This window comes from Bubalus kerabau, chromosome 13, assembly GCF_029407905.1.
Source record: "Bubalus kerabau isolate K-KA32 ecotype Philippines breed swamp buffalo chromosome 13, PCC_UOA_SB_1v2, whole genome shotgun sequence".
Taxonomy (NCBI): domain Eukaryota; kingdom Metazoa; phylum Chordata; class Mammalia; order Artiodactyla; family Bovidae; genus Bubalus; species Bubalus kerabau.
In genome coordinates this window covers 51,790,814-51,811,055 of record NC_073636.1, presented here as the reverse complement: position 1 = coordinate 51,811,055, position 20,242 = coordinate 51,790,814, and the positions used below count along the sequence as shown (strand labels likewise).

The 20,242-nt window shown below is 41.6% G+C and overlaps 2 protein-coding genes across 4 annotated transcripts in view; both read left to right on the top strand.

Annotated features, from left to right (window-relative positions):
- The window catches only part of MAVS (mitochondrial antiviral signaling protein), a 44,496-nt gene extending 40,311 nt beyond the window's left edge, over positions 1 to 4,185 (top strand). For both annotated transcript variants that reach the window (XR_008701577.1, XR_008701575.1), the window contains one exon: positions 8 to 4,185. The gene's annotated coding sequence lies outside the window, so the exon portion shown is untranslated. The remainder of the gene's footprint in view (positions 1 to 7) is intronic.
- A 106-nt stretch (positions 4,186 to 4,291) lies between these two features.
- The window catches only part of PANK2 (pantothenate kinase 2), a 28,996-nt gene continuing 13,045 nt past the window's right edge, over positions 4,292 to 20,242 (top strand). Inside the window, exons 1-2 of one of the 2 annotated variants that reach the window (XR_008701578.1) lie at positions 4,292 to 4,678; positions 17,298 to 17,650. Coding sequence is in view for 1 of the 2 variants with exons in the window: in XM_055544293.1 (XP_055400268.1) it covers positions 4,402 to 4,678; positions 17,298 to 17,650 (630 nt within the window). In the remaining variant the exon portion in view is untranslated. The remainder of the gene's footprint in view (positions 4,679 to 17,297; positions 17,651 to 20,242) is intronic. The other variant, XM_055544293.1, reaches the window with a different exon arrangement.

Genomic DNA, 20,242 nt, shown 5'->3' with positions numbered 1-20,242 from the left:
TTCACAGCTCAGTTGGAAGAATCTGCCTGCAATGTAGAAGACCCAGGTTCAATCCCTGGGTCAGGAAGATACCCTGGAGAAGGAAACGGCAACCCACTCCAGTATTCTTGCCTGGAGAATCCCATGGGCAGAGGAACCTGGTGGGCTACAGTCCATGGAGTTGCAAGAGTCGGACATGGCTTAGCGACTAAACCACCAATGTGGTAGAAGTGTGTTTTAAATGACGTTTTGTTGCTGAAATGGCTCTAAATTTGCAAGTCATTACTTTAGAATTTGATTAGTTCTTCTGAAGCACTATGCTTACCATGACCCCTGTTCTTCTTATTCTGGTGTGTACATCACAATATTCACTTCTCCCCAAGGATAAATAATTGAGAGAAATGATAAAGAACTTAATAACTGAGAGAAGTGATAAAGAACTTAATAATGCTCTCCCTATAAAATAAACTAATAATCACAGAGAAAGAAAACCTCTTACTTGCTACTTTAATTTTTTTTTTTTTGCAAACTGCCCCCCTCCCTGAAGCTTAATCATGAATTTACTTTGCTCCAAGTCAAATATTCAATTTTTTAAAAAATAAGTTTTACTTAGATATAATACACATACAAAAAAAGTGAACATCTTGATGAAATGTTACAAAGTGGACACACTCATGTAACCACCATCCAGACCAAAGAAACCAAACATTAGCAGCCTTTTAGAAGCCTATCTGGTATCTTCTACCTACTACTCTTTTCTCACCCCTCAAAGTAACAAGTATTCTTCCTTCTAAATCATTTATTTATTTATTTTATTTTTATTATTTTTTAACACCAAAAACATTTTATACTGGGGTATAGCCAATTAATAATGTTGTGGTAGTTTCAGGTGAACAGTGAAGGGACTCAGCCACACATACACATGTGTCCATTCTCCCCCAAACCCCCTCCCATCCAGGCTGGCACACAACATTGAGCAGAGTTCCATGTGCTATACAAAAGGTTTTTGTTAGTTATCCACTTTAAATATAGCAGTATGTATGTGACCTTCCCAAAGTCGTTAACTATCCCTTCCTCCATCAGGAACCTTGAGTTCATTTTCTAAGTCTGTGAGTCTCTTTCTGTTTTTTAAGTAAGTTCTTTTGTATCATTTTAGATTACACATACAAGGGGTGTCATATGATATTTCTTTCTCTGACTTACTTCGCTCAGTATGACACTCTCTAGGTCCATCCATGTTACTGTAAATGGCCTTATTTCATTCTTTTTAATGACTTAGCATTATTCCATTGTATATATATACCACATCTTGTTTATCCATTTCTCTGTCAATGGACATTTAGGTTGCTTCCATGTCTTGGCCATTGTAAACAGTGATGCAATGAACATTGGGGGTACATGCATCTTTTCAGGCCATGTTTTTCTCTGGATATATGCCCAGGAGTGGGGTTCCAGGGTCATATGGTAGCTGTTTTTTCAGGAACGTCCATACCGTTCTCCATAGTGGCAGTACCAATTTACATTTCCACCAACAGTGCAGAAGGGTTCCCTTCTTTCCACATCCTCTCCAGCATTTGTTTGGGATTTTTGATCATTTTTAACTTTTACTTTTCTTGGTTGTGCCACACAGCTTGCAGGATCTTGATTCCCTCACCAGGGACAACCGTGAGTTCCCTGCAGTGGAAGCATGGAGTCCTAACCACTGGACCACCAGGGAAGTCCCTAACATTTTTTATCAATGTTGAACTTCACATAAGTGGAGACATATAGTATGTATTCTTTCATGTATGATTTCTTTTCCCCAATTTACATTTTTTTTACTTAGGATTATAAACACCTTGCCTAATTGTCATTTGTTTCTGCTTCATCTTTTATTTTGGATAAACTTTAATGACAGCCACAGACTGCAAGTCCACACTAGTGAGTGAAGCTGTGTGTATGTATTTAAAACAAGAAAAAGCCTCCCAGTAATTTATTGGAATGTCACTGAACCTGTGCCTTTTGGTTATCATAAGGCAGTAAGTAGTTGAATTTCTCAGGAATCCAGACTGTCAGTTTTTCAAGCTGTATGCCTCTGAATAAGTTGCCACATCATCCAAATGTTCCTAGGAGGATTAAGTAACACGTAAAGACATGTAAAGCTCAACATTCAGAAAACTAAGATCATGGCATCTGGTCCCATCACTTCATGGGAAATAGATGGGGAAACAGGGGAAACAGTGTCAGACTTTATTTTTCTGGGCTCCAAAATCACTGCAGATGGTGACTGCAGCCATGAAATTAAAAGACGCTTACTCCTTGGAAGGAAACTTATGACCAACCTAGATAGCATATTCAAAAGCAGAGACATTACTTTGCCAACAAAGGTCCATCTAGTCAAGGCTATGGTTTTTCCAGTGGTCAAGTATGGATGTGAGAGTTAGACTGTGAAGAAAGCTGAGTGCTGAAGAATTGATGCTTTTGAAGTGTGGTGTTGGAAAAGACTCTTGAGAGTTCCTTGGCCTGCAAGGAGATCCAACCAGTCCATCCTAAAGGAGATCAGTCCTGGGTGTTCATTGGAAGGACTGATGCTAAAGCTGAAACTCCAATATTTTGGCCACCTGATGCGAAGAGTTAACTCATTGGAAAAGACCTGGGTGCTGGGAGGGATTGGGGGCAGGAGGAAAAGGGGATGACAGAAGATGAGATGGCTGGATGGCATCACCCACTCGATGGACATGAGTTTGAGTGAACTCGGAGAGTTGGTGGACAGGGAGGCCTGGTGTGCTGTGATTCATGGGATCGCAAAGAGTTGGACATGACTGAGCAACTGAACTGAAAGACACATAAAAAAGAAAGGGTACACATATTTCAACTGTTGTTTTGATGTTCGGTTTGTCTTGGTGTCTCAGGTGATGATTCTTGATTCTTCAGAATGATTTATTGTAGCTCAGAGACTTGATGTAAAGTCCCTGAAGTCAAGGAAAACCATATTATTTTTTGTTGGGGGAGGCAGAATATGCACTGTTGGGCACCGAGATTTAGAAGAGTAGCTATAGGTTTTCTTGGTTCTTGTAGGATGCCTATGGTGTGGCTTCCTGCAGGAGACAGAATTTCCAGAGGTAGGAAATTGGATTTCCAGTTATTCCTACAGTGAGGGGAGCTAGTTTTAGGTGAACACGGTAATTCTATTCAACAAGCAAGAGAAAAGCTCATCCTTCTTGTTCAACTTACCACTAGCTGTCTTAACTAACAGGAAAGATGAACACAAGGGGCATTACAGTCTCTGAGGGAAAGCACTTATGATATAATTAGTGAGCCAGATCCCACTAAACTTGACGGAGTGCCTAGGGGGAACAGCGTTGTGGATCATTCCAGGCGTGGGCAACCTATGGGAGAAGAGCTGCTTGGATGGACCTTCAGTATCTCCGGTGAGTATCTCAGGGCTGGAGGTGACCATGTTCTCGCCCCCCAAAAGGTGATGATTCAAAAATAAAAAAAACCAACTAAGCAAAATCTCCAACAACCCAGGCCCCGAGGCGACCACCAAACCCTTCTACGTCCCCCAGCGCACACCACACAGGAGGGTCCAGATTCCATACAAAAGCCAACCCTACTTCCTGGCTCCCACACCCTCCCTCCTTCACTACAGGAGGGTGGTGAAGGATTTATAACCCACTTCTTTCTTCCAGTTGCCATGGATACCAACCCCAGTCCTTTCATTCCTTCTGGTACTGGGAACAGTCTCTAACGCAAGAGGAATGGAGGGCTCTTTACCCAAACCCGCCAGTGGGAGTGATGGGGGAGGGGGTGGCGGTTAAACAGAGCGCGGAGGACTGGTGGTCTAGACTGCAGCGGTAGAATCAGGACAAAAGCTAAGTTCAGCCGCGGTTCAAGCCCTTCCGTTCGCCAACACTTGCGACCAGACCCTGCGGGACACTGCTGGGCTTAGGGGAGGGGCAAGCCGAGACGACGGGACGCGGGCTGCGGGTCGGGGCGCGAGGCGGCTCCCGGGAGAGTTCCGGGGACCGGAGCGCCGACTTGTGCACTACTAGCTCAGGAGGGTGCAGAGGCTGGAAGAAGGTGCAGGCCCCTCCACCCACTAGTCCATTGGGCGGCGGCACCATCACGCTCTGCTCGGCAACACCGCTCTCCACCTCCGCCCAGCCAGGATCCCCTCCCCCGCCGTCCTCTGCTCCGCCCCGTCCTGGGAGCTTTTCATTGGACGGAGGCGCGGTCGATTCGCCTCGAGTTAGAGAGCCGATTGGACAGGAGGCCGTCGGGCCGCCCCCAACCAGCTTGGATTGGCTTGCTTCGCGTTGGCGCAACGGAAGAGGCGGCCTGCCGAAGGTGCTCTTTTGCTCCGACTGACTTGCCGCGGAGGAGGCGAAAAGGGGACCAGCGCTGGGGGGCTGGCTCGGGCGGCAGCGGTGGCTGCTGCGGATGGGAGCCGGTTGGCTTGCCGTGCCCATGGAGCGCCACGGCAGGGCCGCCGCCACCTCTGCCTCGTCGGCCCGGGAGCCGGTGCCCGGGGGCCCCGATGGGCGGCGGCGGGAGCCACTGCGGCGCCGGGCGAACAGCGCGTCAGCTCCTGCCGTCGGGGCCTCGGCTTCGGCCTCGCCTTCGGTGGAGGGCGTAAGGCGGGATCGGCCAGGTTCCTACAGCGGCGCTACCTCGGCCTCCCGTCAGCGAGTCGAAAGCCTCCGGAAGAAGCGGCCGCGTAAGTGCCCGGCTGGGCGCCTTCGCGCCTCGCCCTGCCCCCTTCCGGCCCGGCCGCCGTTTTTCCCGCGCGCGCCGGCGCGGAGACAGTGCCCCCGCACGGTGGTCCCAGTTGGTGCTTGAGGCTGCAGGCCTCAGGCCCCCCAACACGAGGGCCTCGGGTTCGGCTCCGTCCGCCCCTTTTGTGCAGTGGTTCGCTCTTCTGCTTCTCAGTTGTCCGAGTGGAGCGTCTTTTCTCAGGACCTTTTCTCCGGTTCTTAGCTCCTTGTGCATTCTTTGTCCGAGAGTCACATGATTTTTTTCCTCGAGAAGGCTTCTTTTTCACTCTCTTTCACCACCTCCCTTCCCCCCTGAGTTGTTTGAATCACCAATGTCTCTTCAAGACGTTACATCCTTTTTATCTGGAGATTTTGGGCTCAAGGGAGATGGTTGAGTTGTTGCAAGCCTAAAACTGGATTCCGTGTTCTGTGCGCTAAGCTTTGGCTGCTTTTCTTCCCATGAGAATTTGGGTCTTCTCTCATCCAGATATCGTCTCTATTTTCTTTCCATCTCATTGCCGATGTTCACAATTCAGTATTGTTGCGTTCTGGGCTTTTTAGGAATTTTTCTTTTGAGGGAAAAAGACATCTTTCTGACTACCGTCTAGGCGATAGCACATGCCTTTCCCAAAGAATCGGTTTCCCTGTTTTATTATAGCGTCTCTTTTTCTGCTTTGTGGTCTAGTCCATATATATATATTTTTTTTTTTTTTTTTCCTTCCCCTTTCTCTTTACGGGTCTTCAGTTCAAGTCTTCTATCAAGCGGCCATTGCAACTCTTGAAAATATCCACTGTCTTGATACTCTAATATGAACTTTTGGATGGAATAACAGTTTACTAATCCATATGGTTATACTGTTTTTTTCGCTTGTTGACAGATTCCTATTTCAGGAAACCAACTTGTTTTAAACGCAGAATTTGAGAGTGAGAAAGTGGCAGTAAGGTCTTTATTGGATAGTACCTCAGTCTTTATTGGATAGTACCTCAGCCCAACAACCCATTTGCTTTACTCTTCTATGATTTGAATCATTAAATATTAAATGCAGCTCTAGTTGGCTGTGAAAAGTTTGAGAGTTTTCAGTTCTTTTGTCTTTCCCCGTGTTCTTGAAAGAAAGTTAGGAAAGAAAAAAAGAAAAGAAATTGTATACTCTCAGCCTATGCCATTTTTAGAGCCTGGTGTTGAGAAGCACCTCATTTTTAAGTGATGCAAAACTCCTTCATGGTTTTGAACTGCCTCAATTCCAGAGATTCAGCAAATAATCGCAGCCAGGCAGCCAGCTCTTTGTGACCATTGACTACAAAGATTCTAAGTAAGTATTGTAATTTGGGTGTTTGCCACAAGTCAGGCACTCTTTAAAAATTTTTTTCATGTACTCTTCTGAAAGTTTTAATAAACTCCTTTTGACCCCATGGACTATACAGTCCGTGGAATTCTCTAGGCCAGAATACTGGGGTGGGTAGCCTTTCCATTCTCCAGGGGATTTTCCCAACTCGGATCGAACCCAGGTCTCCGCGTTGCAGGCAGATTCTTTACCAGCTGAGCCACAAGGGAAGCTTGCTAACAGGTGTACCACTGGACAATACAGAAAGAACAAATGGAAGGAAAAACACTACCATGTCTATTTCTTTAGGTCTCGTTATCTGAGAGATGGCTTTTCATGATTCTTATAAGGACTGTGAGTTCATTATAAACTCACAAAGGGCTTTCCCAGGTGACTTAGTGCTAAAGAACCTGCCCGCCAATGCAGGTTTGATCCCTGAGTCGGGAAGATGCCCTAGAGAAGGGAATGGCAATCTACTCCAGTATTCCTGCCAGGAGAATTCCATGGACAGAGGAGCCTGGCGGGCTATAGTTCATGGGGACATGACTGAGCGACTTTCACTTCACTTCACACCAGTTAGCTGTATTGACTGCTGATCCCTTCAAGAGTTATGCTTTGGTGTTAACTTTGAGAGAATTCAATAAAGGTGAAATCTTTGTATTTTTTATTAGAATTAGGTATAGGGTGGTGCCACCTTTTTTGTTCGGAAACCTCATTCTGATGTTATTGTACTACTTATCTAAAGGTATAGGAGGCTAGTTGTTATTAGAAATTAGAAAGAGCTGTTTGGTTTATCTTAGGAATTATGAACCCTGATTATAGTCATGTTCTGCTACACATGTTCCCTAGAGCAGCATGATTCCCAAATCTGTCCCCATCTCAGACTTAACACCACACATCGCAGTCATTAGAGAGATGGCTAGGTATGTGTGTGTCTAAGAAGTTCTTTGAACATTTTAGATTAGCTGGAGTATGTTTCATAGGTCTGCTGCTAAATCGCTTCAGTCGTGACCAACTCTGTGACCCCATAGATGGCAGCCCACCAGGCTCCTCCATCCCTGGGCCTCTCCAGGCAAGAATACTGGAGTGGGTTGCCATTTCCTTCTCCAATGCATGAAAGTGAAAAGTGAAAGTGAAGTCACTCAGTCGTGTCCGACTCTTGGTGACCCCGTGGACTGCAGCCTACCAGGCTCCTCCGTCCTTGGGCTTTTCCGGGCAAAGAGTACTGGGGTGGGTTGCCATTTCCTTCTCATAGGTCTGAGAGAAATATAAAGATTGGTTTAAAATGATGGAAACAAAGATGCTAATGATAGTAACATAATACTTAGGTGTTTATATTAAACACTGTGCCATATACATTTCTTTTGAGTCTTGCAGTTATTCTCTGAGATGGGTATTTGTGATCTCCAGTTTCCAGATGAAGAAACAGGCTCAGAAATTTTCTCTTGGTCCAAGGCCATATAGAGAGTTAGTAAGGGAGCTGTGTTTTGATTCTAGTTTCGGGTGTCTGACGTCAGACCTGGTGTTTCTTGGACTTTCCCCATCTTGGAAGGTACAGGAGACATAATCCAGAGTAGTGGTGGAATCACTCAGAAGCTAAAAAACAAAGACTCTGATCTGCAGAGAGGTCCAAAAACATCTTTTAATTGTTAAAATCTTATTTTTTTAAGTTTATTTATTTTTGTCGTGCTGGGTCTTCATTGCTGCATGGGGTTTTCACCAGTCACAGCAGGAAGGGGCTACTCTCTCATTGTGGCGCACAGGTTTCTTACTGCCATGGTTTCTCTTGTTGAGAAGCAGGGACTCTAGGGTGCCCAGGCTTCAGTAGTTTTGGCACACGGACTTTAGTTGCTCCAAGGCATATGGGATCTTCCCGGGTCAGGGTTCAAACCGTGTCTCTTGCATTGATAGGTGGATTCTTTACCACTTAGCCACCAGGGAAGCTCCAATTTAAAAAATTTTATTGAGGCATAATTACATACAGTAAAATGTACGATTTTGACAAATGTAACAAGAGAACATACATTTTAATCTGGAGCCCCAGATGTACAGCAGATGTGCAGGAGGTGTGTGGAACTCGGGGATCACAGTGCTTTATGGCAGTGTGGGGGGATGAGCTGGATCTTGGAAGGTGATGTTTAAGCATGTAGAGCATGTTTCAGCACTCCAGGGAAAGTTTCATGACCTGCTGATTTTGAACTCATACCAATCATTGAATGTCCTTAACCTCCATTAGTCTAGAAAGTAAAGCTTTTGTTTGTAGCTTGATAGTACTAATCTAGAAAATAGTTAGCTTTTCTTTGGTATTTGGGGGCGCATCAGTGTTGTCAGAATGAGACTGGTGCCTGGGTCCTGTGAGGCTGCCTTTTATCTGGTGCAGTGTTTATCTTCAGTTAGGGAATTAGAAAGGGCCACCACCAGGAGCTCAGGGAAAGTTAGATTTCTATTTCTTTGTAGCCCATTTTTGAGGGACAGAGTAGGAGGGGATGCTTTTTTTTTTTAATTCATTTGGCTGCATCTGGTCTTAATTGCGGCAAGAGGGTCTCCCCTCGCGGTACATGAACTGTCTAGTTGTGGCATGGGCTCGGTAGTTGCTGTATGTACTCTGGCTCAGTTGCTCCGTGGTGTGTGGGATCTTAGTTCGGCCACCAGGGATAGAACCTGCATCCCTTGCATGGCAAGGTGGATTTTTAACCACTGGACCACCAGGGAAGTTCATTAACTGGTCACTTAAAAGAGCATTGAGGGATTTCCCTGGTGGTGTAGTGCTTAAGAATCTCCCTGCCAGTGCAGAGAACAGGGGTTTGATGCCTGGTCCTGGGAAGATGTCACATGCTGCAGGGCGACTAAACCTGTGCGCCCTAGAGCCTGTGCTCCACAACAAGAGATGCCGCCACGGTGAGAAGCAGGCGCTGCAACTAGAGAGCAGTCCCCGCTTGCAGCAACTAGAGAAAGCCCCCAAGCAGCAAGGAAGACCCAGCGCAGCCGAAAATAAATACTTTAAAAAAAAGTATTGAGGTTCTTTGGGCTTAAATTTATAACCTTGTGAGCTCTTTTCAGGTTCATAACTTGGGGGTATGAAGTTCGTAACTTTAAACACTTCTTTCTCAATGTTTTCTCTGTTTTTGTCAGCAAGGTAGACTAAGATGTGAAAGTCCTTTATAATGGCTTAAAGTTTGCTTTCTAAAAGTGAACGCTATCTTGCAGTTTTTAGTTGGCTATTAGGTTTTGTTATTCATACTTCTTGAATATAAAATTTATTATTGATTCTGCTGGTTTTATAGTAGGTAGTATTTTATAAGTATCTGGTCCCTGAGTTAAACTATTTTGGGAATATTTTTGAGGTCTGTCTTTTAATCTGAGGCCAAAGCTTTCTGCTTAGAGCAGCCTAGGGGTTTGGGTTTGCAGTGTCTTAACCATGTGTGGTGGTAAAGATTTAGTTCATAATGTTGAAAAATTGAGCACACTTTTATAAATCATATATTTCTCATTGGAAAGCATTTCAGTTGTTGGCACCTATTATCAGAGTGCTAATAATGATTTTACATAGATTTGTGAGAGAAAGTTTAAATTCTTTCTAGGAAAGTATCCTAAGTCAAGTGCACTTTGTCTAGACAGAGTGCCTTGGAGGAAATATATCAGAAAATATGCTGAAGGCTGAAAATAGACTCAAATATCTGTGAAAATTGAAAGTGATAAAATAGGCCTTCCTTTAAGAGATGAGGGGTTTGATGGCATAGCAAAAGCTACTTTTCCCATGTCTTTTCTTGCAAGAAATACGTAATTTTTGAATGAGAATTGGGAGGCTTAATCCAGTTATGTTATAGTATATGGGGCAGTCTCTCAGTTATTGAGAAGGATCTAACCCCCCTTTGACAGGCTGAATGTTTAGAAATAACAGAATGTATGGGCTGAGAGATTATCAGAGAGCGTGCTTCTAATGGACCTCCCATGTCTTTCATTGTCTTTCAGTTCTTATGGGTATGTAAATGGTTTGATTAGTAGTATAATGGAAAAGCCAGAAACCAGTGCAGTCTGAAACCAGTGAATAAGACTATGAACTGAGCTATTTACTCTTTCAGCCTAAGACTCCTTACTTTTTCTTACAGATTGTTGGTAAGAATACCAACATACCTCTTTTTCCTAAGGTATGTGTATTTTTTTAAACTACTTTTTATTAAAAAAAAAAAAAAATTAACCCCCAAATATGTGTTTTGTGCTCATAGGTTTGTATATACACTGGTTAAAAGATACTTGTTAAAGGATTTAGGAAATCTGGGCTTGAGTCCCACCTTTTCCTTTTCTTGACTGTGACCCTGGGCTCCTTTCTTCGCACTTCAGTTTCTTAACTGAAAGTAAAGTGGGGTGATTACCTTGCTTGGTTATTGTAAACATTAATTAAGTTCATGCAGTGAAGTGCTTGGCTATTAATAGATGATCATTTAAAACAAAATAGCCAGTAAACTAATGTTTCACCTTTTTAATCTAAGGAAAGGGGAAAAAGGCTTAATTTGTTTTAAGCCTTGCAATCTAAAGACCATTGGTGTTAGTTATGTCCAAAACTTCAGATTCCAGTGCTGTTGATGAGATATATTTGTTAGTAGAGTGCTCTGTCTTTGCTATCCACAAGGTTGGCATCATCTTAAAGTTGATACTTAAAGAATGGTGCTTTTAGTAGAAAAATAGGAATTGAATCTCCTTGCTTCAGTCATACCTAACATTGTTGTTTCCATGATTGCAGAAACTTTTTATTCTTCCAGTCAGGGCCAGACTTCATGACTTATGCAGTGGGAATGGAGTTTCTGTGGGCATTTAAAAAAAGAAAAAATCATGACTCCCTGCAACTGAGGTGAATGGCTGCTGGGGAGTCAGCCGCAGTGTTCTTCTCTTTAGAATTGCATTGACACTGTTAGATTAATTTGGGGGAGAATTGGTGTTTAATAGTAAAGTTTTCCTTCCTGGAACATGGTATATCTTTCCATCATTATGTCTTTCAGTACATCATTTTAATAATAGTCATACATGTTTTAGTATTTATTTCTAAATATTTTATGGGTTTGTTATGCATGACATTTTTCATATTATTTTAGTATTTATTTCTAAATTTTTTTTTATGCATGACATTTTTTTCATATTGTTTTCTTGCTGGATTTTGCTTATATAGGAAAAGCTATTGGTATGTGTTTTTTTTTTTTTGGTGTGTCCAGTTACTAAAAATTTTTAAATTCTGTTGGCCAATTAAGCCAACAGAATTTATCTTAATTTTTGTTTTATGGAGTCTTATCGAGATAATCATGGTTTTTCTCCTTCAATGTACTAATGCACATTTTCTCCTTAAGTGGAATTTTAATTGTGAAAACTGTCCTTGCCTTTCAGAGAAGAATCCCTTTTGGCTGTGGTATATTACTCTTACTGCATAACCGGATTCTGTTTAATACTTTAATGTTTTTGCATTTATGTTGTGGGACACTTCTTTTGTAGTTTTGATGAGGTTAGAATGACTTGAGAATCTTTCTAGATTTTTGTGTGTATGTGCCCCAGAAGCTGTTAGTGGTTTGCCTGGAAACTGTCAGGGCCTGGTACTTTTTTGTTGTTGGTTGTGTGGTAGATCTTTGACCTTTAAAAATTTTTTCAGTGCTTTTGACTGCGTTTTCTACTTCATTTTGAGTCTCTCTTTGTATTCTTTTTTCCTCTCTGTTTATGGTACATTTTAAATTCACTGTTACATAGATTGTAAGTTGGCTTATTTGTACAATTTCTGGTTATGTACTTCATCTTCCTTGACTTTTTTTGTTTTTTGGTCTAAAGAAAAGCTATATCTTTTTTTTTCTTGGATATACTTACCAGAAATTTGTTTGTTTTAATGGCTTTTTCAAAGCTTGATTTTACTGATTAGCTCTGTTGTGGCTTTGTTCACAATGATGTTTTTCTAATTACATTTACTTCTTGCTTTCATCTTTAATAACTTTCTTCTGCTTATTTTGGGTCTGTTTTATTTTTTTAGCATTTCAAATTATATGTGACATTCTCTTTCATTTAGACTTCCATATTTTGAATACATTTGATATCTAAGGCTAGAAGTGTCCATTGGAGTTCCACCTTGGGTAGATATCCTATTCTTTTTGACACATAGAGTTCTCATTGTCATTCATTTAAAAACACATTTTGTTTTGATTTCATCTTCAATCTCAGAATTAATAGAAGTGAGTTTGAAGATTTCCAGGTGGATAGACTTATTTCTTCGTGTCTGTTGGATTCATTTCTTTTTAGGAAAATAGTTTATTTGGCTGTGTCAGGTCTTCACTGTGGCATGTGGGCTTAATTGCTCTGTGGCATGTGGAATCTTGTTCCCCAACCAGGGATTGAACCCTCATCCCTGCATTGCAAGGTGGATTCTTAACTACTGGACCACCAGGGAAGTCCCCTTAATTTCTTATTTTGAGGTATTGTGGAAAGTGTGTGTGGTTTTGTTATTTGGAATTTTAGATCTGCTGATTTGTAGATTTGATAATTTCTTGTTTTTAATGTTTTTTGAAGCATATGTCAGGGTCATATCAATTATACTTTTATATGCACGTGACATAATTTCTTTTTGTCCCCTTATAATGCTTTTTGTTTTGAATGCTTTGTAGACTTCTAGTATTGTATTTGCTTTCTGTTAATATTTGCTTGATAGAGTGGAGTAACACTGTCCAGGCATTTGTTTTGCTTACCTGAATTCAGCTGTATAAATGTGACAAAGCATGGTGTCAATGACTGCTTACTGCTTTAGTCAATGAATATATAATTGCAAGTGAGTTTAGGGATGGTAGACCACTGTTTGGAGGGGCACCCCTTATATTGTGAGCCCTTGATAAATGCAGTGTTGGTCTTGAAACATGAGGTTTGACTTTTACTGTATCATGTTTCCTGAATGTAAGTCAGCTGCTCTATCAGTCTGCAGTGAGGTGCTTAAGATTTTGATTTACTCATTTTTGACTGAATGTCATTTTCATCTTAAAGCATCCAGCTCCTCCTTATGGAACTGCATTGTGTTTTACTGTTTATTTACCTTCAATCTATTTGTGTTATCTTATTTTAGATGTCTTTTTTTATATAAGCATATAGTTGAATTCTCTTTGCTTTTGAACTGATCCCCCCCCCCCCCCCCCCCCCCCGGGGCCCCTTCCAGTTGTTTGAAGGTCTTATGTTCATTTTCTCTTCTTCTGGAGTTGCCTGTAAATTTTTAACACATTTAAACCATCACTTCTTTATTCTTGTTTAGAAATAATCAGAATCTGTATTTTCTGTTCCCTCACAAGACAGAGCTGCTGCTTGCTTTGACTTCCCTCCCCTTTCTCTTCCCTTTTCGACTTCCTATGTTGAAATCATGTAAATATTTTAGTTCCATGTTGCTTATTTTTCTAAAAGTCAGCATGTATTGCTTCCTGTGCTTATCATTGTTCCTTATAACTCCTATCATTTTGGGTGATTTAAAGTGTTATATCGGAGTGTATCTACTAACTCTTTCAGAGAAGGTCTTTGAGTAGTAAATGTTGAGCTCTTTCATGCGTGGAATTGCCTTTCTCTTGTACTCCCACTTGAGAGCTGATCTGACTGAATACGAGTTTCACATTATTTTTCCTTCTAACTTTGCTGGTGTTCTGTTATCATCTAGTGTCTGTGTTACTGGTGTGAAGTCTAATTTTACCTTTATGTGATCTATGTATCTTTGTAGGAATTCACTTTTTTCCTTTGGGAGTTTTCAGGATTTCCTGAAATTTCAATAAGATGTCACTGTAAATCTTCCCTTATTCCCCACAGAAAATTTCTACAACTCCTAAAACATAGATGTTGGGCTTTCTGGTTCTGTGATTTATATATCTACCTTTCTTTCATACTCGAGGCATTTTGGGAGAATTTCTTAGTTTTGTTTCCCTTTTTTTTTTCTGCAGCTTGTTTGTTATTAAATGTATCTGTTGAACTTTATTTTGGAAAGAAATATTTTAATTTTTCTATTATAAAAGTGACTATTGAATATAATTTATATATAATAAATTATATCTACTTGAAGTGTACAGTTCCATGCATTTTGATAGATATATGCAGCCATAAATCTCCCCTATTGCCCCCAACAATTAAGATTTAGGTTATCACAGAGTTTTCTCCTACCCCTGTACAGTCCTTCCCTCTCTCCTTCCCTAAGCCAGTGAATGGCTTTCTATCAGATGCAGAAATGGTTAGTTTGCATTTTCTAGCATTTCATATAAATGGACTCATATATTTGCGGAGAGTTTCTTTCACTAAGCCTTTTTAAAAAATAAAAAAGTATTTATTTATTTGGCTGTGTTGGGTCTTTCTTGCGGCATGCTGGGATATTTAGTTGCCACTTGCAAAGTCTTAGTTGTGGCGTGTGGGATCTAGTTCCCACACAGGGATCAAACCCGGGCCTCCTGCATTGGGAGCCTGGAGCCTTAGCCACTGAACCACCAGGGATATCCCCACTTACCCTGTTTTTGGGAGTTACTTGTAGCTCAGCTGGTAAAGAATCTGCCTGCAATGTGGGAGACCTGTGTTCGATCCCTGGGTTGGGAAGATCCTCTGGAGAAGGGAAAGGTTACCCACTCCAGTATTCTGGCCTGGAGAATTCCATGGACTATACAAGTCCATGGGGTCGCAAAGAGTCAGACACGACTGAGCTATTTTCTTATTTATTATTATTATTACCTTAAGTGTATTGTTACCACCCCCCAGAATCCTTTTTTGGTTTTGAAAGCTTCATATATCACACGAAATGCTGGGTTGGATGAAGCATAAACTGGAATCAGCATTGCTGGGAGAAATATCAATAACCTCAGATATGCAGATGATACCACCCTTACGGCAAAAAGTGAAGAGGAACTAAGCCTCTTGATGAAAGTGAAAGAGAAGAGTGAAAAACTTGGCTTAAAACTCAACATTCAGAAAACTAAGATCATGGCATCCGGTTCCTTCACTTCATGGCAGATAGATGGGGAAACAAGGGAAATAATGATAGACTTTATTTTCTTGGTCTCCAAAATCACTGCAGATGGTGACTGCAGCCATGAAATTAAAAGATGCTTGCTCCTTGGAAGAAAAGCTATGACAAACTTAGAAAGCGTATTAAAAAGCAGAGACATTGCTGACAAAGTTACATCTAGTCAGAGCTATGGTTTTTCCAGTGGTCATGTATGGATGTGGGAGTTGTACCATAATGAAGTCTGAGCACCAAAGAATTGATGCTTTTGAGCTGTGGTGTTGAAGAAGACTCTTGAGAGTTCCTTGGAATGTACAGAGGTCAAACCAGTCAATCCTAAAAGAAATCAAACTTTGAATACTCATTGGAAGGACTGATGCTGAATCTCCATACTTTGGCCACCTGATGTGAAGAGTTGACTGGTTAGAAAAGACCCTGATGCTGGAAGAGATTGAAGGCAGGAGGAGAAAGGGACAACAGAGGGCGAGATAATTGGATGACATCACCAACTCAATGTACATGCGTTTGAGCAATCTCCGGGAGATGGTGAAGGACAGGGGAGCCTGGCATGTTGCAGTCCATGTGGTCGCGAAGAGTTGGACATGACTGAGTGACAAAACAACACCCCCCCCCCACTAGGAAATTAACATTGATACCACAGACCTTATTTAGATTGAACCTTAGCTCTTTTGTGAATGTGTATTTAGTTCTGTATACTTTTATCACATGTGTAGATTCTTGCAGCCAAAACCATACTTGGCAATAATATCTTAATTTCTAATTTTTCTTTATGGCAGCTTATTCATTTTTAAAATTAATTTATTTTTTATTGAAGTATAATTGATTTACAATAGCTTATTTTTCGTGGATGAAATCTCCTTTTACCTTGGCCAATATTTATGGTTCTTTTAAAGCCTCCTCTTTGTTCCTGCAACTGTTTCTTAAGATGTTAGCATCTTGTTTTTGTGGTGTTGCTTTCCCTTTGGGTAATTCTGGTTTGTAAAGTGATAGTCTCTGGTTTAAGGAATGCTATTCTCCTGTCGGTGGGTGCCCTGTGAGTTTACTCATTGGTCAGGATGGATTGTAGGGGAGAGAGGGGAAGTGTGGCCAGTTGTAGGGGCTTCCCACTTCCGGGTAATAGTAGCTGTGTGGATGCCATACTGATTGTTGAGCTCAAGTGCCTGTGCTCAGTGAAGAATTTGCCTCCTTTGAGGCTGAGGAAGGGAGTGACTGGCCTGTGCAGTTGTGCCAAATGCATTTTCCCACCATATGTCTTGCAGCTGCACCAGAGCCTGCTTCTGTTTCCCCGTGGCGGCTACCCCATCAACACCTTGAATGGAGCACCCCTCTGCTTCCCCCACCTTCATAGCTGCTCCCTGTTTTAATAGCGTTTTTCTCTTGAGGGTTCTGGACAGTTACTGCCTCTGTTAGCTTAGTTCTGGTGATAGTGTCACTTCTTGTTTCTCACAATTATTTTAGAAAATCAATACATCTGTCTTAGTCATTTCTAGGATTTAAGATGGGAGGAGAAGACATGTATAGGCAATGTAGTTTTATCTTGATCCAGTCTCCTTAAGGCATTTTTTGGGGATGGATTTTTTGGGGGATGCTGTGCCGCATGGCACGTGGGATCCTAGTTCCCTGACCGGGGCTTGAGCCTGCACCCCCTGCACTGGGATCATGGGAGTCTTAACCACTGAACCTTCAGGGGAGTATTGGGGTAGATTTTTGGAGATGGATATTTGAGTCACTGGTAAAGAATCTACCTTACCAACGTAGAAGATGCGGGTGTGATTCCTAGATCAGGAAGATCCCCTGGAGAAGGAAACAGCAACCCTCTCCAATATTGCCTGGGAAATCCCGTAGACAGAGGAGCCTGGTGCAGGCTACAGTCCATGGGCTTGCAAAAGAGTTGGACACAACTTAGCGACTAAACAACAAATTTGGGTATTAACTTTGAAATACCTGTTCTGTTGATGGCCATTTAACCCTGATTGATTGACATTGACTGCTGGAGCTTATAATGTTACACAGGGTTCGGAATTTCCTCTGCCTATAAGTTGGGTTGGCTGTCACCGTGATATTTTTCTTTTTGATCTTTGTAGTTTTTTTAATAGATTTGCTTCCAGATCAGACAATCATATTTCTTCTCCCTCAGATCTTTTTGTTTATATTTTGTATGGTTCTTGGAAACCTCAGGGTATGAAATGGTTAATAAGTGTGAATTTAGTTTTCAGGGGGATAAAAGCTGTTTTGACTTTTTTTTTTCCTTTCCTCATTTAGTTTTTCCTTGGTTTGGCTTGGATATTGGTGGAACCCTGGTCAAGCTGGTTTATTTTGAACCCAAAGACATCACTGCTGAAGAAGAAGAGGAAGAAGTGGAAAGTCTTAAAAGCATTCGGAAGTACCTGACCTCCAATGTGGCTTATGGGTCCACGGGTATTCGGGACGTGCACCTGGAGCTGAAGGACCTGACTCTGTGTGGACGCAAAGGCAATCTGCACTTTATACGCTTTCCCACTCATGACATGCCTGCTTTTATTCAAATGGGCAGAGATAAAAACTTCTCAAGTCTCCACACTGTCTTTTGTGCCACTGGAGGTGGAGCGTACAAATTTGAGCAGGATTTTCTCACAGTATGCATTTTTTAGCTTATATACAATTATAGTAATTTGATTGTTAAAAATAATACCCATAGCAAGTGGTGGAATTGTTTCCATCTCTAATGGAATTTGAATTTTCTTGAGTCAAATTAAGATTAAATAGTGATAGGAATTGCCATTTAGAGATTGTTGTATAGTTTACTTTTTGCCCAGTTCAGGTGAGTTGAGAATCAGAACCACTGAAAGCGTAGCATTTTGTTGTTATTTTAGTATGAAAAAACAATAAAATTGTAATAAGCAGAGGACGGAACTACCAGTGAGGAGCTAATATCATTGTTTTGAACAACTAAATTGAAAAATAATTTTAAAAAATTAATATCATTTCATGTTAAAAAGTTGTTTCCAGTCTTATCTACCACTTAATTTTCTTAACCTCCTTGTTTCTTGGCGGTTTTACTATTTAGAAATATGAGGAGCTCAGGTCCAAAGCAGTGTATTTTCCAGGCCTCAGGGCTAGTCAGAGATGTTGACAGGGCTCTCTGTGCTTAGTCGCTTAGTCGCTCAGTTGCGTCTGACTCTTCGCAACCGTGGACCAGCCCTCCAGGCTCCTCTGTCCTTTCGGATTCTCCTGGCAAGGATATTGGAGTGGGTTGCCATGCTCTCCTCCAGGGAATCTTCCCATCCCAGGGATCAAACCCAGGTCTTCTGCATTTCAGGCGAATTCTTTACCGAATGAGCCACCGTGGAAGCACCATTCTGTTTTCCCCCAAATGCCTTTTGGTGTATCCTGAGCTGCATGCTTGTTACCAGGAGTCTGGACACTAGGGGGAGTGCCAGTGGGCACTTGATTTTGTTTTCATTCAGTAAGCGTCTGTAAGTCCTTGAGGCTAGGTCTTTTGAGGGTGGATGTGGGCATAGATGGTAGAATTGATAAATGAATTTGCCAGGACTCTCATCTTCAGGGAGCAGTGTAGATTTAAAATATCTTCAGTGACCATGGTTTTTATGCCACCAGTGAAATTGCAGAGATTCTGTCTTTGCTTATGTTATTTTTCATCCATCTCCCTGCTTGAGTGTCAGTGTGTGTTTGTGACTTCTTTCTTTGTCCTCTATCTTCTTTCTCCCATAACCTGAGTATAACCATAAATAGGATTGACATGAATTTTATTTTTATTTATTTATTTTTTTTTGACATGAATTTTAAAATGAGGTTTTGCTTGAGTTTTTCGTGGTTTCTTTTCTCCCTGTGAGTTAATGGAAAGATAGCAGGAGGAGAGGAGGTCCCCTTCCTTTGAGGTTGTAGTGGACTCTGGATTGTAACTGATAGGTAAGGGTGAAACTGATAGGCATCACCACCCCGATAGCATGAGTTTGAGCAAGCTCCAGGAGTTGATGACGGACAGGGAAGCCTGTCGTGCTGCAGTCCATGGGGTCGCAGAGTCAGACACGACTGAGCGACTGAACTGACTGAAAGAAGAAAACCTACATATTTCTCTAACTGGAGAGGTGCCTTTGAAACATATTCGAAAACCATTCAGAGAGAATAAGGGCTTCCCTCATAGCTCCGTTGGTAAAGAATCTGCCTACAATGCAGGAGACCTGGATTCAATCCCTGGGTTGGGAAGATCCCCTGGAGGAGGAAATGGCAACCCATTCCAGTATTCTTGCCTGGAGAATCTTATGGACAGAGGAGCCTGGCAGGCTACAGTCCATGGGGTCACTAGAGTCAGACGTGACTTAGCAACAAAACCACCACCAGAGGTTGTGTAGTAATCCAAGGAGAGAGGCAGAGTAGCTTTTAGACCTTAGTTGCCTCCTAGGCTGTTGGGGTTTCTAATCTGTGTGCATCAGTGCTGTTCTTGGAAACTGTATGAAAATGAAATGCCTTACTAATGCTGCTTGTGCATTGGGAGTGATGATTATTTAATAAACCACAGTGAAATATTTCTAATAATACGGAGTTTATCCTGTCTCTTTTTTAATGTGAATCAGATTTCCTTGTATTGAGTTTTCTTGTTGGTACAACACCTACATTATGAGTAATTTGATGAAATAACCTATGTATTAGACATATTACTATGTCAATTAGCCTGAGATTCATTAGGAATAATGGCACAACAGGATGGGAAAGATAAAAGGAGGTCTTAGTTGGCATACAGTGGCAGAAAACTACTTTGATTTCACTTAGGCCACTAATGAAAATGCTGACACTTGAGATTCAAGTGTCAGGAAGTCAAAATTGAATTCATTGTGACAGGGAGGGCATGAGCAGATGAAATAAGTACAGCCATGAACATTTTCAAGGGTTTGGGTTTTATCCGAGGAGTAACTTAATATTCTTAATTAGGGATTAATTAAGGATTAAAATGAAGTTACCTGTTAACTTCCATCTCCTCTGGATCAGAATAAATTGAATATAAATGTAATCAAACAAGAGTTGAATGAAAAGGGGGAGGACTTACGGGGCTAAACTTGGTTGTAAACAGAAATAGTTGTTTTATGGAGTTGAGGCATCTTTGTTGCATATATTGAATAGATAGATATGCTGGTAGCGTTTGTTTGAAGGTTGGGGTAGAAGTTCATAGGTAAAAAGTGAAAGTTTATATCATCTCTCCAAAGTTAGCA